A 15,476-nucleotide genomic window follows, 5' to 3' on the forward strand; every position below is an offset into this window, starting at 1 on the left:
ATGATGATTAGAGGCTTGTCAATGGAAGTAGGAAATGGCAGAACAGTCCGATTCTGGGAGGATGACTGGTTAACTGGTGGTGCATTGAAGGATTTGTTCCCTAGACTATTCTTGGTTTCAAACCTTAAAGGTTCTGTGATAGGTGACTGTGAGTTTTGGGATGGGTTAGAGTGGATATGGAGCTTTCAGTGGAGGAGGGAATTATTTCAATGGGAGCTGGAACTTTTGAGACACCTCCATGAGATATTACGTTAAGTTAGGTTAACAACAGAGAGAGAGGATAGGGTGGTTTGGAAATTTGATAGAACTGGTATTTTCTCTACTAACTCCTTTGTGCAGGTATTGCAGAAAGCAGTCCTCCCAGAGGAAGTAACAAGCTATAGCTTCACTAGTGCTATTTGGAGGGGTTTTGCCCCGCCAAGGGTCGAATTATTTACATAGTTTGTTCTAATTGAGAGGGTGAATACTAAAGAAAGACTTTGTAGATTAGGAGTCATTAACCAGTTTGATAATTTGTGTGCTTTATGCCATAAGTCTGTGGAGTCTGCTTTTCATCTGTTTCTTGGGTGTGAGATCACTTGGCAGGTGTGGTGTGCTTGGCTGTACGCGCTTGGAAGAGAATGGTCCGTTCCAGGGACACTAAAGCAACAATTTGAGAGCTGGACAGCTACTGCACAAAGAAAAGATGACAGGAAGAGGTGGTTGATTGGGTTCTTTGCTGTAATCTGGACAATTTGGCTGGAAAGAAATAATCGAGTATTCCAGAATAAAAGCTCAGGAGTAGCGAAAATTACCAACAGGTCTTTTGAGCTCTCCGACGAATGGATTGGTGGTGATTCCTTTGGTTGTTGATGGCAATGCCGAAGATGACTAGGAGTTGATCTACTTTCTTCAGTTGTTATTTTTGTTCAGTTATACTTTGTCTTTGGATTCTGCTTGCTCCACCTAGTGTGTTGAGCTTTTTATTTCAAAAAACTTTTAAAAAAATTATAAGCAAACATCCTTATATTATATACAATTACTTTTTAACTATTTATTTTTTTTTAAGAAAAAAACTAATTCAAATTAGGATTGTCCGTACACCAATAAATTAATTAACAAGTTAAAAAATCTTAAGTAAATTTTAAATAATCAGTTTTTATAGTTTATAAAAGTTATAACCACTTTTAAAGACCGGTAAACTGAATTAGTAAAATCTAATTTTTAAATTGGTTAACCAAATCAAAATCGATTTGATGATCTGAAATTTTAAAATTAATTTTTGAATATAAATAAGTTATAGATTTAAACCGATTTTATAATAAAAAACTAAATTAGTTTCTTAAAATGTCAAAAATTAAATTTATAAATTAATTTTTGAATTGAGAAATAGAACTATTTAATTTGATTCATTCTCAATAGTCACAAGATGATTATTTTAGATGATCCTTTTGTCGATAGAAACTCTTATTATACTCGTAGTTTTTGAAAAAAATAAGAATCGATTATGTAGTATGTATATAGATTTCGAATTCAAGTCTCATTCCTAATATTAAAAAAATTATAAAAAATTATTATAGAAGAAATTTTCTGTTATAGCAGAATAGATAATAGTAAAAGAAAATGAAATGTATTAAGAAAACAATAATGGATACTTTCAATTTTCAAATGTGTTTTTAATTTTTTATCAAGTTCCTTTGATTTACGTAACCAATGAAAATATTAAAGCATCTGTCAATGGTTTCATAATTTAGTCACCAAAAAAACCAAAAAGTCACCAAAAAACAATTTCGCATGTCAAAACGAGGGCTGACAGGGCTCAATGATGGTGAGTCTAATTAATTTTTCGGTTAGATAGTGAGTCTAATTAATTGTTGTGTAAAAATTGGTTGTTCTCTTCTCCTATGACTGTGAATCTATAGTAATATCAAGCTCAGTTAGATTGAATTCTGAAAAAAAAAATTCATTTATTATTTATTTATTAAAAAAATCATTTTTTATTAGAAAAAGTAAAATATTTGAATATAAAATATATGAAGTATTTTTTCTAGTTAACAATTCATTAAAAAAATTAATTTTAATTTTTTTTAAATAACATATTTCTTAATTAAGATAAAAGAAGTTTTTTATTTTAAAAATACTTTTAAAAAAATTATAAACAAACATCTTTATATTATATAAAATTACTTTTTAACTATTTATTTTTTTAGAAAAAAACTAATTTAAATTAGGGTCGTTCATCAAACACCAATAAATTAATTAACCAGTTAAAAAATCATAAGTTTTTTAAAGTAGTTTATAAATTATAACAACTTTTAAAAAGCGGTTAACTGAATTAGTAAAATCCAAATTTTAAACTGGTTAACCAAATCAAAATCAAGGGCAAAAAACCATAATGAGCCAAAGCAAGAATCGTGTAACCAAAATGCGCCAAATCCAATTTCGTTTCAGCAATGAGCCAAAGTGTATTTTAATATAATTCGAACCAAGCTGGTTCGAATTGCTCTCCTTCATAATTCGAACCAACCTGGTTCGATTTAGTGTTGTACGTATTTGAATAATTCGAACCAATAAGGTTCGAACTCCTCCCATACATAATTCGAACCACCCTGGTTCGAACTTCTCTCATACATAATTCGAACCAGGTTGGTTCGAATTATGCTTTGAAATCGATTCCATGTAATTCGAACCGGGCCGGTTCGAATTACTCCTAATGCACTCCTTCATAATTCGAACCAGGCTGGTTCGAATTAGGTGTGATTCGAGTATATAAGGAGTTCGAATCACCCTCATTCGAACCATTATCCCTTCACCCCTACCCCACAAAATCTCAGAGAAAACGACCCAGATTCTCTCCGAGGAAGACCTGAACGGACTACTCTGCTGATGGGGGACGATCCGGCACAGTTATATCGGTTGGACGGAGTCGCTCATATAGCCGGGGTCATCAACGACGAGGTTAGTACGGAAATATTTTTGATTCAAGCGTTAGTTGTGCTTTAGTGGTTTTGTATCCTGGTTAGACGGTACTTTATGTTAGTGGTTTATGTAGGTGGTTTAGGTGAGGGGATTATGTAGGTGGTTTATGATAGTGGTTTAAGCTAGTGGTATTAGTTAGTGGTTTATGTTAGTGGTTTAGGGTGGTGGTTTAGGGTAGTGGTTTTTGTTAGTGGTTTAAGTCAGTGGTTTTTGGTAGTGGTTTATGTTGGTGGTTTATGTTAGCGGTTTTTGTTAGCGGTTTTTGCAAGCGGTTTTTATATGTGGTTTAGGGTAGTTGTTTAATGCTAGGTGGTTTAAGTAAGCCGGTTTATTGAATTTCTTTCTTGTTAATGGCTCTCGTTAATTGTGGTATATGCTAGCGGTTTAGTTGTGTGGTTTAGGGTTTGTTTTCCAGTTAGTTATCTTTCATGTGATGTTATGCTGTTTAATTTAGCGAAATGGTTAATGTAAACCGGATTATGGAAACCGTTTTATGTAAACCCGTTTATGTAAACCGGTTTACTTTAAACCGGTTTATGTGAACCGGTTAACTGTAAACCGGTTTATGTGAACCGGTTTACTGTAAAACCTGTGTAGTTATATATCTCAGTATGCATTTCTTTTCATGCGCAGCCCGAGCGATGCATTAGGAGCATGAGGCGGCAGCAGGGCATGCGTCTTGATGACAGATACGTTCCATACTTGCAGATGGCAGGGCTATACCATCTTGCAAGGCTGAACGACCGGTGGTTCCGGCTAGACGAGGCGCTCGTCAGTGCATTCGTGGAGAGATGGCGTCCCGAGACGCACACATTTCATATGCCGTTCGGAGAGTGCACGATCACACTCCAGGACGTGGCATACCAGCTGGGTTTGCCAGTCGATGGCCGTTACGTGAGCGGGTGCCTGTCAGAGTTTCATATATACATCGATGGCGGCCGTCCACCCTGGGTCTGGTTCCAGGAGTTGCTAGGAGTTATACCTCCTCCCAGTCAGGTTCAGAAGTATGCAGTGAACTGCACCTGGTTTCAGGAGACCTTTGGTGAGTGCCCTGAGGATGCAGATGATGACACTGTTCGCCGATATGTCCGGGCGTACATCATGATGTTGCTGGGCACGCAGCTGTTTGCGGACAAGTCTGGCAACCGGATTCACATTAGATGGCTTCCATATGTAGCGAGGCTGGAGGAGCTGGGTACGTACAGCTGGGGTTCGGCAGCACTGGCCTGGTTGTACCGGTGCATGTGCAGGGTGGCAAACAGACATGTTGTGAAGTTAGCGGGCCCGCTCCAGCTACTGCAGTCTTGGATCTTTTGGCGGTTTCCTCAGTTTAGGCCTACAGGATATGAGGCCTTCAGCTGGCCTTTGGCGTCGAGGTAGTATACTGGGCCTATTCTTTTTCAATATGACTTACAGAATTGTGTGTATGTTAATACTCTGTTGCATAATGTAAACACATATATCAGTATATGTAACTCATATGTATGGTGCAGATGGGCAGGTTACAACCCTTCCGATAGCGAGAAGGGTCCGAGAGTGCGGGCATGGAGGCTTAGGATAGACCGGTTACAGTCCAGGGAGGTTAGTATGCTAATTAATAACTGATGCTCTTTTAGTTAAATATTTTACACTTGGCTCGTACAGTTGCCCTGATAATTGTGGGTTTGTTCTGCAGTTTATATGGATGCCGTACAGTAGCCCCGACGTACTTCAGGTGTTGCACCCGGAGGTTTTGGAGCCTCGGCACATGGCGGTGTGGCGCTCTGTGACCGCGCTGATCTACTTTGCTGTCATAGAGTGGCATCAGATAGATCGTGTTCTTCCTCAGTTTGGAGGGGTACAGGCCCCTCCGCGTCCCGCCTTGAACATCGACTTTCTGATGTCCAAGGACGGGAGAGGCGGCGATCGATGGTTCCCCTCTTCCATGCCGAAGTGGCATGCATACTGGGACGCTCGTCAGGACAGTGTATTGAGGTTCGAGTGAACTCGGAGTTATCACGGTCATACAACGTCACAGTGAAGCACCTGGCCGTCTTCAAGTTGGCCTCGATACACTTCACCAAATGCTGACTGAACTGCTGTCCGGTGCCCATCTGGGCCTCAGCCTCTCGCCCCTTGCGAACAAAGAGTTCGGCCAGCCTGCCATATGTTGCCTTCACCAGGGATGCTACAGGAAGATTTCTTACACCCTTGAGGATTGAGTTCACACACTCGGAGATATTCGTCGTCATGTGACCGAATCTCCTCCCCTCATCGCGATGCTGCGTCCACAAGGAGTAATCAATACGGTTCGCCCAATCACACATCGCCGGGTCTTCAGACCGCAGTATATCAAACCAGTAATCAAACTCAACTTCAGTCTTCGCGTACGCTGCATTCACGAGAAGCCTCCTAGCGTCTTTGCCCTTGAAGGTTAGGGCGAAATTAGCCGCTACGTGTCGTATGCAGAATGCACGGTACGCAGATGGTGGTAACCAACCTCCGTCCGGGGCCTCAAGCGCAGATTTGATGCCGTTGTGCCTATCCGATATAACCAGCAGACCGGGCTGCGGGGTCACGTGCTGCCGAAGGTGCGAGAGAAAGAAGGTCCACGACTCCGCATTCTCACCCTCTACTAGTGCGAATGCGACAGGTAGAATGTTGGAGTTCCCGTCCTGTGCAATCGCAATGAGCAACGTTCCCCCATACTTACCATATAGATGTGTGCCGTCAATGCTGACTAGCGGCTTGCAATGCCGGAATGCCTCGATGCACGGAGGGAAAGTCCAGAAAAGTCTGTGGAAATAAGCTTGAGAGTCGTCCACCTGTCCTCCAACTATAACCGGGCTCGTCCTGAGGACCGCAAGAGTACCAGGCATCGTCAGCTGGACACCCAACACCCACCTAGGTATCTCGCTGTATGACTCATCCCAGTCACCGTAGATGAGGCCAACGGCCTTCTGCTTCGCCATCCAAACCCTCCTGTAAGTCGGCCTAAAACCAAAATGCGCTGCCGTGGCGTTCAGGAGCACCTTGATGCTAACGGATGCGTCAGCCCTAACCATTGGCATAATGAACGCCGAAATCACAGAATGATCCAAACTTCTGTGATCACTTGATATGGATGTGGCCAGGCAAGTGTGAGGGCCATTGTACCGTTTGACCTCCCAAATGCCCTTGCGCTTCCGGAGACTGAGCCGAATCAACCATGTGCACCCATTCCCGAACTCGGAACACTTCCCCACATACCGGCGGTGATCGGACTCCACCACCTTGTACTGTACCCCTCGCCGGATGCTGTAAGTCTTCACACTTAACAGGGCCTCATCTTTATCCTGGAATTGCTGACCAACCTGGAACTCTGTGAGACCAGCAGTCCCTTCCGCATCTCTAGCTCCGAATCCAACATGGTGCCCTAGCGCACCCTCATGCGTCATGGCGTCCAGGTCCAGCGAAGAAAAATATGGTGGATACTGCTGTGTGCCAGAGCTAGAACCACCGCCAGCCAATGCAGGCCCAGCTGCTACAACCTCGTCCCCGCTATCATCCTCAATCGTTTCGGGCTCAACGTCGTCCTCATCAGGATCACCCAATTCTCCGTCTCCGACGCCAACCGGTGGAACGCCGTGTAAAGCGTTTGGCAGAACATCAAAGGATCCTACCTCGTCGCGGACGCCGTCATTCAAATCAACAGCAAATGACGGAGAGGCGACAAGTTGGGCCGCTGGCTCGTAAACTGGGACGGAGGAAGAAGCCACAGCAGCCATCGAACTGGAGCCAGCTGCAGTGGCTACATTGGCGGTATTCCGGTTCGAACCGCCTGAGCTGGATACCACATCAACCAGCTTTGCCAGCAACTCTGGTGTGCGGACTTCCGGAAACTGCCTCCGACAAAGAAACATGACTTGGAGGTCCTCATCACTACCAATCGTGAGACAATCATACTTCACCGTATCGTGCAGGATCGTGACTGGAATGCGATATAAAAACTTCTTAATCCGCTTCGCACCTTCCAGGCCAAGTTTCATCAGCACAGCTCTAACCAGGTCATCATAGCTTGTCGTTCGATTCACCACAATATAGAGAGGATTCTTATCTGTGAACTTCACTCCGGACCGAGTTTTCCTCTTGATGGATCCTCTGTGGTGTACCAAAACAGCAAAACTCTCCTCTTCACTAGCCATCTTAAGTCCTCTAATGAGAGCAAATCACGTTTACAGCGTTTATATAGAGCTCTGACTCCTACTAATTCGAACTAACCTGGTTCGAACCATGATACATGTAATTCGAACCAGGCTGGTTCGAATTATAACAATCAGCCTCTCTTTGGTTCGAACCAGGTACATGTAATTCGAACCAGCCTGGTTCGAATTACTTCAGTCGACCACCCTTCCCATAATTCGAACCAACCTGGTTCGATTTATTACACTTGACTAATCTCCACATAATTCGAACTCAACCGGTTCGAATTACATGCTCTCCTGGTTCGAACCTGACCGGTTCGAATTATTCACATTTTTTTAGTGGTAGTTCGAACCAATGTGGTTCGAATTACTTGCTAATAGAGTTCGAACCTTGTTGGTTCGATTTATATAAAAATGCCTCTTGGCTTATTGCTGAAACAAATTTCTGTTTGGCGTATTTTGGTTAAACTTTTCTGCATGTGGCTTAATATGGTTTTTTGCCCCAAAATCAATTTGATGATTTGAAATTTTAAAATTAATTTTTTAATATAAATATGTTATAGATGTTATAAATTTAAACCGATTTTATAATTAAAAAAAAACTAAATTGGTTTCTTAAAATGTCAAAAACTAAATTTATAAATTAAATTTGATTTTTTTTAAATAAGTTTTCAAATGGAAAAACTGGTTTTTAAATGAAAATATCGATTTTAAACTGGAAAATTTTTAAACAAAAAAACGATTATTTTTAAAAGCAGATTTTATTTTTATAATCTGTTTAAAATTGATTTATTAATTTTATAATCGATTAATAACCGACTTTTCTGTTTAAAACTAATTTAGTTTACTAACCTAAACCAAATTTCTAGTTAACTAAAAATAGATTTATTTTTTTGATTAACTTTGTTAATCGAAAAATATTTTGGATTAGGTGATGCTGATTCGAAGTATTGAAAAAATAATCAGAAGGGAGATAGATGTCAAAAAAGGTGCACGTGCAGGTATTAGTTGGGAGTTGCTTGACATGAATTCGATTTTGGATTCCTTCTTAAATCGAACGGGCCTGATCAAAGAAAGTATTTGAATGAGAAATCGAATAATTGCTCGAATAAAGGATCGAATGGTTACATAGATGAAGAAGTTGAAGGCTTTTACCACATGAGGAATTGATGGGTAACATTTCATTAGTAAAAGAGAGGGAACGGTTACAAAGCAGTGCGCATTCAAGACAGCACCATGTAATCGATAATCGGTTACAAGAGTAGACTATAAATATTAGAAAGTTTTAGGGAATAAAGGTTGGAACTTTGCTTCAGAAATTACTCACGCACTCTCACATCCCAGAGACTTTCTGAGTTTGCCTCGAATCAATTATCTCTAGGGTTCGTTCCACATGTCTTTATTTTTCATTTTGTAAAATTTATCTTTCAAGCAAATTTATGTTTCAAGCAAACATTTAAGTTTCAAACGTAATTTACATTCCAATACTTTTAATTTTCATGTCAAAAGCCCTTTGACCCCGTCGAAGGCATCTTTAATGCTTTCTTTTAATTTCAACGCAATCTTTTCGATTTCAGTCAATTTACCTTTTCAAATTTACTATTTTAAACCTCTTTTATCCCTTTACAATTTTTTATTTATTTGTTATTTCAATACCTGTCTAATCGAAGATATTTTGATGCACTTATAGAAAACTGATACCTGCAAAAGAGGAGTAGGTTTCACTCCCAGACCATTAGAATCAAACCACCATCGATTTGCTAAAAATTGATAAAACAAATCGGCATGCCCGGTGGGACAGTTTTAAATTGAAGTGTGTCAAATAGTTTTTGGTGTCATTTGGTGTATGCGATTAAGAAGTGGGAAAATCATTCACATAACTGATGAATTGTCGAATGTGAATGGTGGTTCATCCACCAATGATAGTATACCAGTAACTGTGCAATCGGCAGACGTGACTTCACGTTCGGAAGATGTAATCGGAAGTAAGAGTATAGTGGTTACTACCGTACAAACTGGAAATATTGGACGCAATATTCGTCCACGTGGTACTTTACCACCGACCCAGCTTCCATTAACCACTGGTTGGCCTCCTTATGGTCTTCCTCCAGGTTATGTTCCACCAGTGAATAACTTTGTTCCTCCTGTTCGATTTGGAAGTGTAAATGGAGGGGATAATTCTCAAAACCCACAACAATATTCCGAGTATTCTCGTGATTATAATGTGGGCTCTACTTCAAATGCTGTTATTTCTATGACAGTATATCGACAACAAATAGAGGAGAGTCAACATGACTTAGTCAATTTGTTGACTCAATAAATGATCACAATTCTAAATCCAATGATGGCTGATCAGGAATAGAAATTCGAACGTCTTTCTAGACAAGTCGAAAGAATTTCTCGAATCGTAGATTAAGAGGAAGGTGAGAGGCATGATGCTAGGGAAAATAATGAAGGATTCAAAAGTGTTTTTCAAAATGAGAACAATGTTTTGAATAGGAAAAATCCTCATATAGTTCTCCGTGGTCAATATGCTGATGAGGTTCTAGCTAGATTACGTGCTAATCATGGTGGTGAACGTTATCAAGTCACGAGAATCATGGAAGAAGTACTTAATCAAGTCGGTCTGAATGTTAGTTTTATAAATCGACCTCATTTTGTGTCTGCTTTCCCTCAAGTTGTTCAAATGGCTGAAGTGCCAAGATGGGTGAAAAATCCAAAAATAATCACAAAATTTGCAGGGGAAGTTGGAGAGTCAACCACTGAACATGTTGCTCGATTATTTGGTTGAGGTTGGGAATTTAGCCAATGATGAGAATTTGAAAATGAAGTTTTTTCCTTCTTCGTTAATGAAGAATGAGTTTACTTGGTTTTCGAATCTCAAGCCAAATTCGATAACGACATGGAATCAGTTGGAAACTGCTTTTCATGCTCAATTTTATCGAGGGTAAATGAATGTGGCAGTTACTGATCTAGTTGCTTTGAAACGTGAGGATGGTGAAACCATTAATGATTATATGATACGTTTTAAAAATGCTAGAAGCAGATGCTATGTGTCATTACCCGAGGTGAAGTTGTGAAAATAGCAATTATGGGGCTAGGATTTTATATGCGGCGAAAGTTGCTTAATGTGCATATCCTTGATTTAGCCCATCTGGCTGAAAAGGTCCGTCAGACCGAACTCATGAAGAAAGAGAAGGAGAAGTATAGGAGTGAGCAAAGATCAAAAAGTAAACCTTTTACTCGAAAAGAGAAAGTTGCTTATGTGACTATGGAATCCTCAGAGGAGGAACTCGATTTTGAAATAGAGATCGATTTGGCCGAACTTAAAAAGGGCCCTCCATATGTTTGCTCCTTACTTAAAAAGCTTCCTAGTAATGAAAAGTCGAATGATTCAAAACTGAAAAGTGGAAAAAAGTATAGTTTTGATATTTCAAAATCTTATCAAATTTTTGACGTGTTGCTTAAAGATAAACAGTTAATTCTGCCTGAGGGTAGAACTTTACTTTCGGTGAAAGATTTGAAAGGAAAACCTTATTGTAAATTTTACCAAGCAACCAGTCATTCGATTAATAGCTGTGTTCGTTTCAGGGACTTAATTCGGGAAGCTATAATGGAAGGACGGTTAAAGTTCGATGATGGTAACAAGGAAATGAAAGTGGATATTGATCCTTTTGATGCGGATGCTATTTTCGTTAAACCATATTTCAGAGTGAATATGGTTGGTATGTCCTATGACTTTGATGTGGCTTTGGATGATTTCGAGTCACAGGTTCGATCTGTTTATCCTTGAGCAGGAGATGGCTTGCTCGATTTCTTGGTACAGGAGAAGATTAAAAATTGTGATGTGTCTTTATGTCCATGATGTAACGCTGTATTCGATGCTGAAGCTGAAGCTATTTTTGAGAAAGAAAGGATGAAGAAAGAATTGGCGCATAGAGAGGAGCAAGCGCGTCAGAGACAGCCGATTCGGCATATAGAGGGTCAAAGCTCCAAAACCCCTCAACAAAGTGTGGTTGCACCTTTAAGCCGGTCTCAGGCTATAGGTATACAATGGATTCAGAATTTTCAGGAATTCCAAAATCGAGATGCTTTGTATCGACGGAACCTTCAATGGAGACATCGAGGACCTCCTCAAAATCAGTATTCTCATTTCCGTGGTAGAGCCAGAGGATACCCCAGGGGTAGGGGTAGAAGAAATCTTAGTCAAAATAAAAAGCCTCAAGCAGATGTAAACAAGGGGGCAACGCCTTCCGTTCATTCCCGAATTATTTTTTCTTCTGATGGAGAGACATGCCCAAAGGGGATTCCATCTCCTGCAAAGATGGAGAAAGGCAAGGCAGTAGCTCATTCCTCAGAGGTTTACAAAATCAAGGAAGTTGATTTGGATGAAGAGTACTTTGAGGAGGGGGATGACGAAATGGTTGGAACAATTTCCATTATTCATACTGAATATTTGGGAGAGTATGAAGATGACCTAAAGGAAGACTATGACATGGAAGCTGAAGAAGCTTTTTCCTTCATCCGATATGAGGATGAACTGGGTTATTTTCTAACGCCTACCAAAAAGCAGAAATCTCATCTCCACCCACTCCATATCACCACTATTTTGAGTGGGATTAAAGTAAACAAGGTTCTGATCGATGGAGGAGCAGCAATAAGTCTCCTTCCAGAAAGGATGCTAATGAAGGTGGGAAAGCATCCTGACGATCTGGTCCCTACTAACATTGTGGTGACAAACTTTAGTAGTGCCTCGACGCCAGTAAAGGGACTTGTTACCTTGGGAGTAAAGGTTGGATCATCCGAACGAAATACTGTGTTCGTGGTGGTATCATCAAAAGCAAGTTATAATGCTTTGTTAGGGCGAGATTGGATCCATAATGTTGGAGCGGTACCTTCAACTGTGCATCAAAGCGTCCTTCTTTGGACAGAAGATGGCAAACCTGAGATTGTTAAGACAGATTCGAATCTTTATGTCGAGCAACTGCATGTTGATTTCAGGATGTATAATCCAAAACTGAAGCCTTTGACTGTCGACAGGATGCTGAACTCTTACAATTGTGAAGGTTGTTACTTGTCATCAGAAGGTCTGACGATGAAGTTACGTTACCCACAATTGAATGTGAACCCGACTGACTGGGATTGTCTCTCTTAAGGATTGTTGAAGGCTCGCTCGATGGACCAGGGTCAAGATGTTTCAGACTACCTGGTAACTTTATATAATTATTTAAGTAATTCTCTTCTTGTAGAAAATAAAAATGGTTCCTCTGATGAAGTGGAATCATTTAGGGATGCAAATCTTTAATAGTGGTATTAGCTCGATGCCTTCTATCGAGTTTTGTCATGGTTTTAGTTTTTCTTCTTTTTGTAAGGGAAGTGGTGTTTCAAGACAAACTATTGATTTAATAGCAGAGTCACATTGTGTTGAAAATCAAGCTGATATTAATTTAGTAAATGATTCAGTTTATTCTATTTCTAAGGAATCTGTTGATTTCTCTTTTGATTGCATCTATGATTTAGAAACTGTGGGTTTCGAAAAATATTCAGTAAAAGATGATGATCATTTCCAAGGATTTGAATCTCAAGATCCCTTAGAAGAAATTAATTTAGGGATTCTTGATGATGTTCGAATTACATATATTTGTAAAGATCTTGTTGATCCGTTTTGAACTGAACTTTTTCATCTTTTAAATGAATTTAAAGATTGTTTTGCTTGGGATTATCATGAGATGCCTGGTTTCGATCGTTCTCTTGTAGAACATCGATTAGCATTGAAACCAAATGCTCAACCTGTGAAGCAAACCCCTCGTCGTTTTGCTCCAGAAATTAATCAAAAGATTAAGGAAGAGATAGAACGGTTAATTAAAGCGAGGTTCATTTGAACTGCACGCTATGTCGAATGAGTTTCGAATATTGTACCTGTAATGAAGAAAAATAGAAAACTAAGAGCATGCATTGATTTTCGAGATTTGAACAATGCTATTCCAAAGGATAAGTATTTTATGCCAATTGCAGATATGCTGATTGATTCTGCAGCAGGAAACGAAATTTTAGTCTTATGGACGGTTATTCAGGATATAACCAAATCTTCATCGTAGAGGATGACGTGTCCAAAACTGCATTTCGTTGTCCTGGAGCGTTAGGCACTTATGAATGGGTAGTTATGCCCTTTGGTTTGAAAAATGCTGGTGCAACTTATCAGCGGGCAATGAATGCTATATTCCATGAATATATTGCGATATTTATGGAGGTTTATATCAATGACGTTATGGTCAAGTCGATTTCAGTGAATCAACACATTGATCACCTAAGAAAAGTATTTGTTACCATGAGGAAGAAGGGATTAAAGATGAATCTTTTAAAATATTTGTTTGGTGTATCGGCTGGGAATTTCCTAGGTTTTGTGGTTCATAAGAAAGGAATTGCAATCGATAAAAATAAGGCCAATGCAATATTAGCGGTGTCTGCGCCCAAATCGAAAAAAGAAGTGCAATCCTTCCTAGAAAAGGTGAATTACCTTAGAAGGTTCATTTCAAATCTTTTTGACCGAACTCGAGTGTTTGCACCTTTAGTGAAATTAAAGAATGACTCATAGTTTGAATGGACAAATGAACACCAATTGGCATTTGATTCGATTAAGGCATATTTATCTAAGGCTTTGATTATGGCGAATGTTCGTCCATATGAGCCCTTAAAATTATACATTGCAGCATCTATGAACACAATTGGGTGTATGCTAGCCCAAGATGATGAGAATGGGCATGAACGGGCAGTTTATTACCTTAGTCGAGTATTAACTGATATCGAGACAAGGTACTTCCCGATAGAAAAATTGTGTTTATCTTTGTACTATGTTTGTATGAAGTTAAAATGCTATATGGTTTCCAAATCGGTAAAAGTTGTAGTACAAACTGATCTCATTAAATATATGTTAAGTTTTCCGATGTTACGGGGACATTTAGGAAAATAGATGCTAGCTTTAATAGAATTTGATTTACAGCATGTCCCTGCTAAAGCTGTGAAAGGTCAGGTCAGTGCAGATTTTCTGGTTGATAATTCGAATAATCTGAATGACTAGAGGGCAAATGTAATCGATATTGAAGTCGATTATTGGAAGTTATATTTTGATGGATCGAAGCATAAGGACGATGCAGGTGTTGGAATTCTTATTATTTCACCAGAAGGGATTCCATCAGAATTTTTATTTGAGTTAAAATATCCCTGCTCGAATAATGTGACAGAGTACGAAGTTTTGATTTTGGGTCTCAAAATATTAATTAGTAAAGGAGCTTTGGAAGTCCAAATACTAGGGGATTCTCAGTTAGTTTTAAAGCAGTTATCGAAGGAGTTTAAATGCAATAATGAGAAGTTGCAAAATTATTTAACAACTTTTTGGGAGTTGTTAACCTCCTTTCGAAAAGTTTCTCTAGTCCACATCCCAATGATTTATAATAAAATTGCTAATGAATTAGCCCAAATTGCTTCGAGATATAAAATAGGTCCAGAAACTCTTAAAAAATTGGCTAATATTCATCAAATATTAGTGCCTGTGGATGAAAGAGAGGCTTTGTGCATAGATGAATTGGAAGATAATGATTGGGGAAAGCCTATTGTTGAGTATTTAAAGAATCCCAGTATCCCAATCGATAGAAAGATAAAATTGCAAGCAATAAATTTTGTCTTAATGGCTGATGAATTGTATAAGAAAGGAATCAATGGAAGTTTGTCGAGATGTTTAGGCCAAGATGATCAAAATATTGCTCTGGGCGAAGTCCATAAAGGGATATGTGGAGCCCATCAGGCTGGGAAGAAGATGAAATGGGTATTATATCACAATCATGTGTATTGGCCAACTATGATCAAAGATTGTATTGAATATGCAAAGGCATGTCAAGAGTATCAAAAACATAGTTTGATACAACAGATCCCAACATCTGAGTTGCATTCGATCATAAAACCATGGCCATTTAGAGGTTGTGCTTTGGATCTAATTGGGTTAATTCACCCTCCTTCATCAAAACAGCATAAATTTATCTTGGTAGTAATCGATTACTTCACAAAGTGGGTTGAAGCGATTCCCTTAATAGAAGTTGGTCAAAATGAAATAATATACTTCATTGAGAAACATATAATCCATTGATTTGGAATTCCTCAAACATTGAGTACTGATCAATGGACTATGTTTACTGGTCAGCGGATTAAAAATTTTGCAGTCTCGAGGAATATTAATATGATTACCTCAACTCCTTATTATGCACAGGCTAATGGGCAAGTAGAGGCAGCAAATAAAATCCTGATAAGTCTGATAAAAAAGCATATCGGGAATAGACCTCGAACATGGCATGAAACTTTAAG

General features: G+C 39.2%; 1 protein-coding gene across 1 annotated transcript; it reads left to right on the forward strand.

Moving 5' to 3' along the window:
* On the forward strand, positions 1-4,942 carry LOC140180712 (serine/threonine-protein phosphatase 7 long form homolog). Its single transcript, XM_072221995.1, has 4 exons — positions 1-135; positions 3,811-4,334; positions 4,452-4,539; positions 4,634-4,942. Exons 1-4 carry the CDS (start codon positions 1-3, stop codon positions 4,940-4,942), a joined length of 1,056 nt encoding a protein of 351 aa, XP_072078096.1.
* Positions 4,943-15,476: the final 10,534 nt, after the last annotated feature.

This window comes from Arachis hypogaea, chromosome 17 (genome assembly GCF_003086295.3).
Source record: "Arachis hypogaea cultivar Tifrunner chromosome 17, arahy.Tifrunner.gnm2.J5K5, whole genome shotgun sequence".
Classification (NCBI taxonomy): Eukaryota; Viridiplantae; Streptophyta; class Magnoliopsida; order Fabales; family Fabaceae; genus Arachis; species Arachis hypogaea.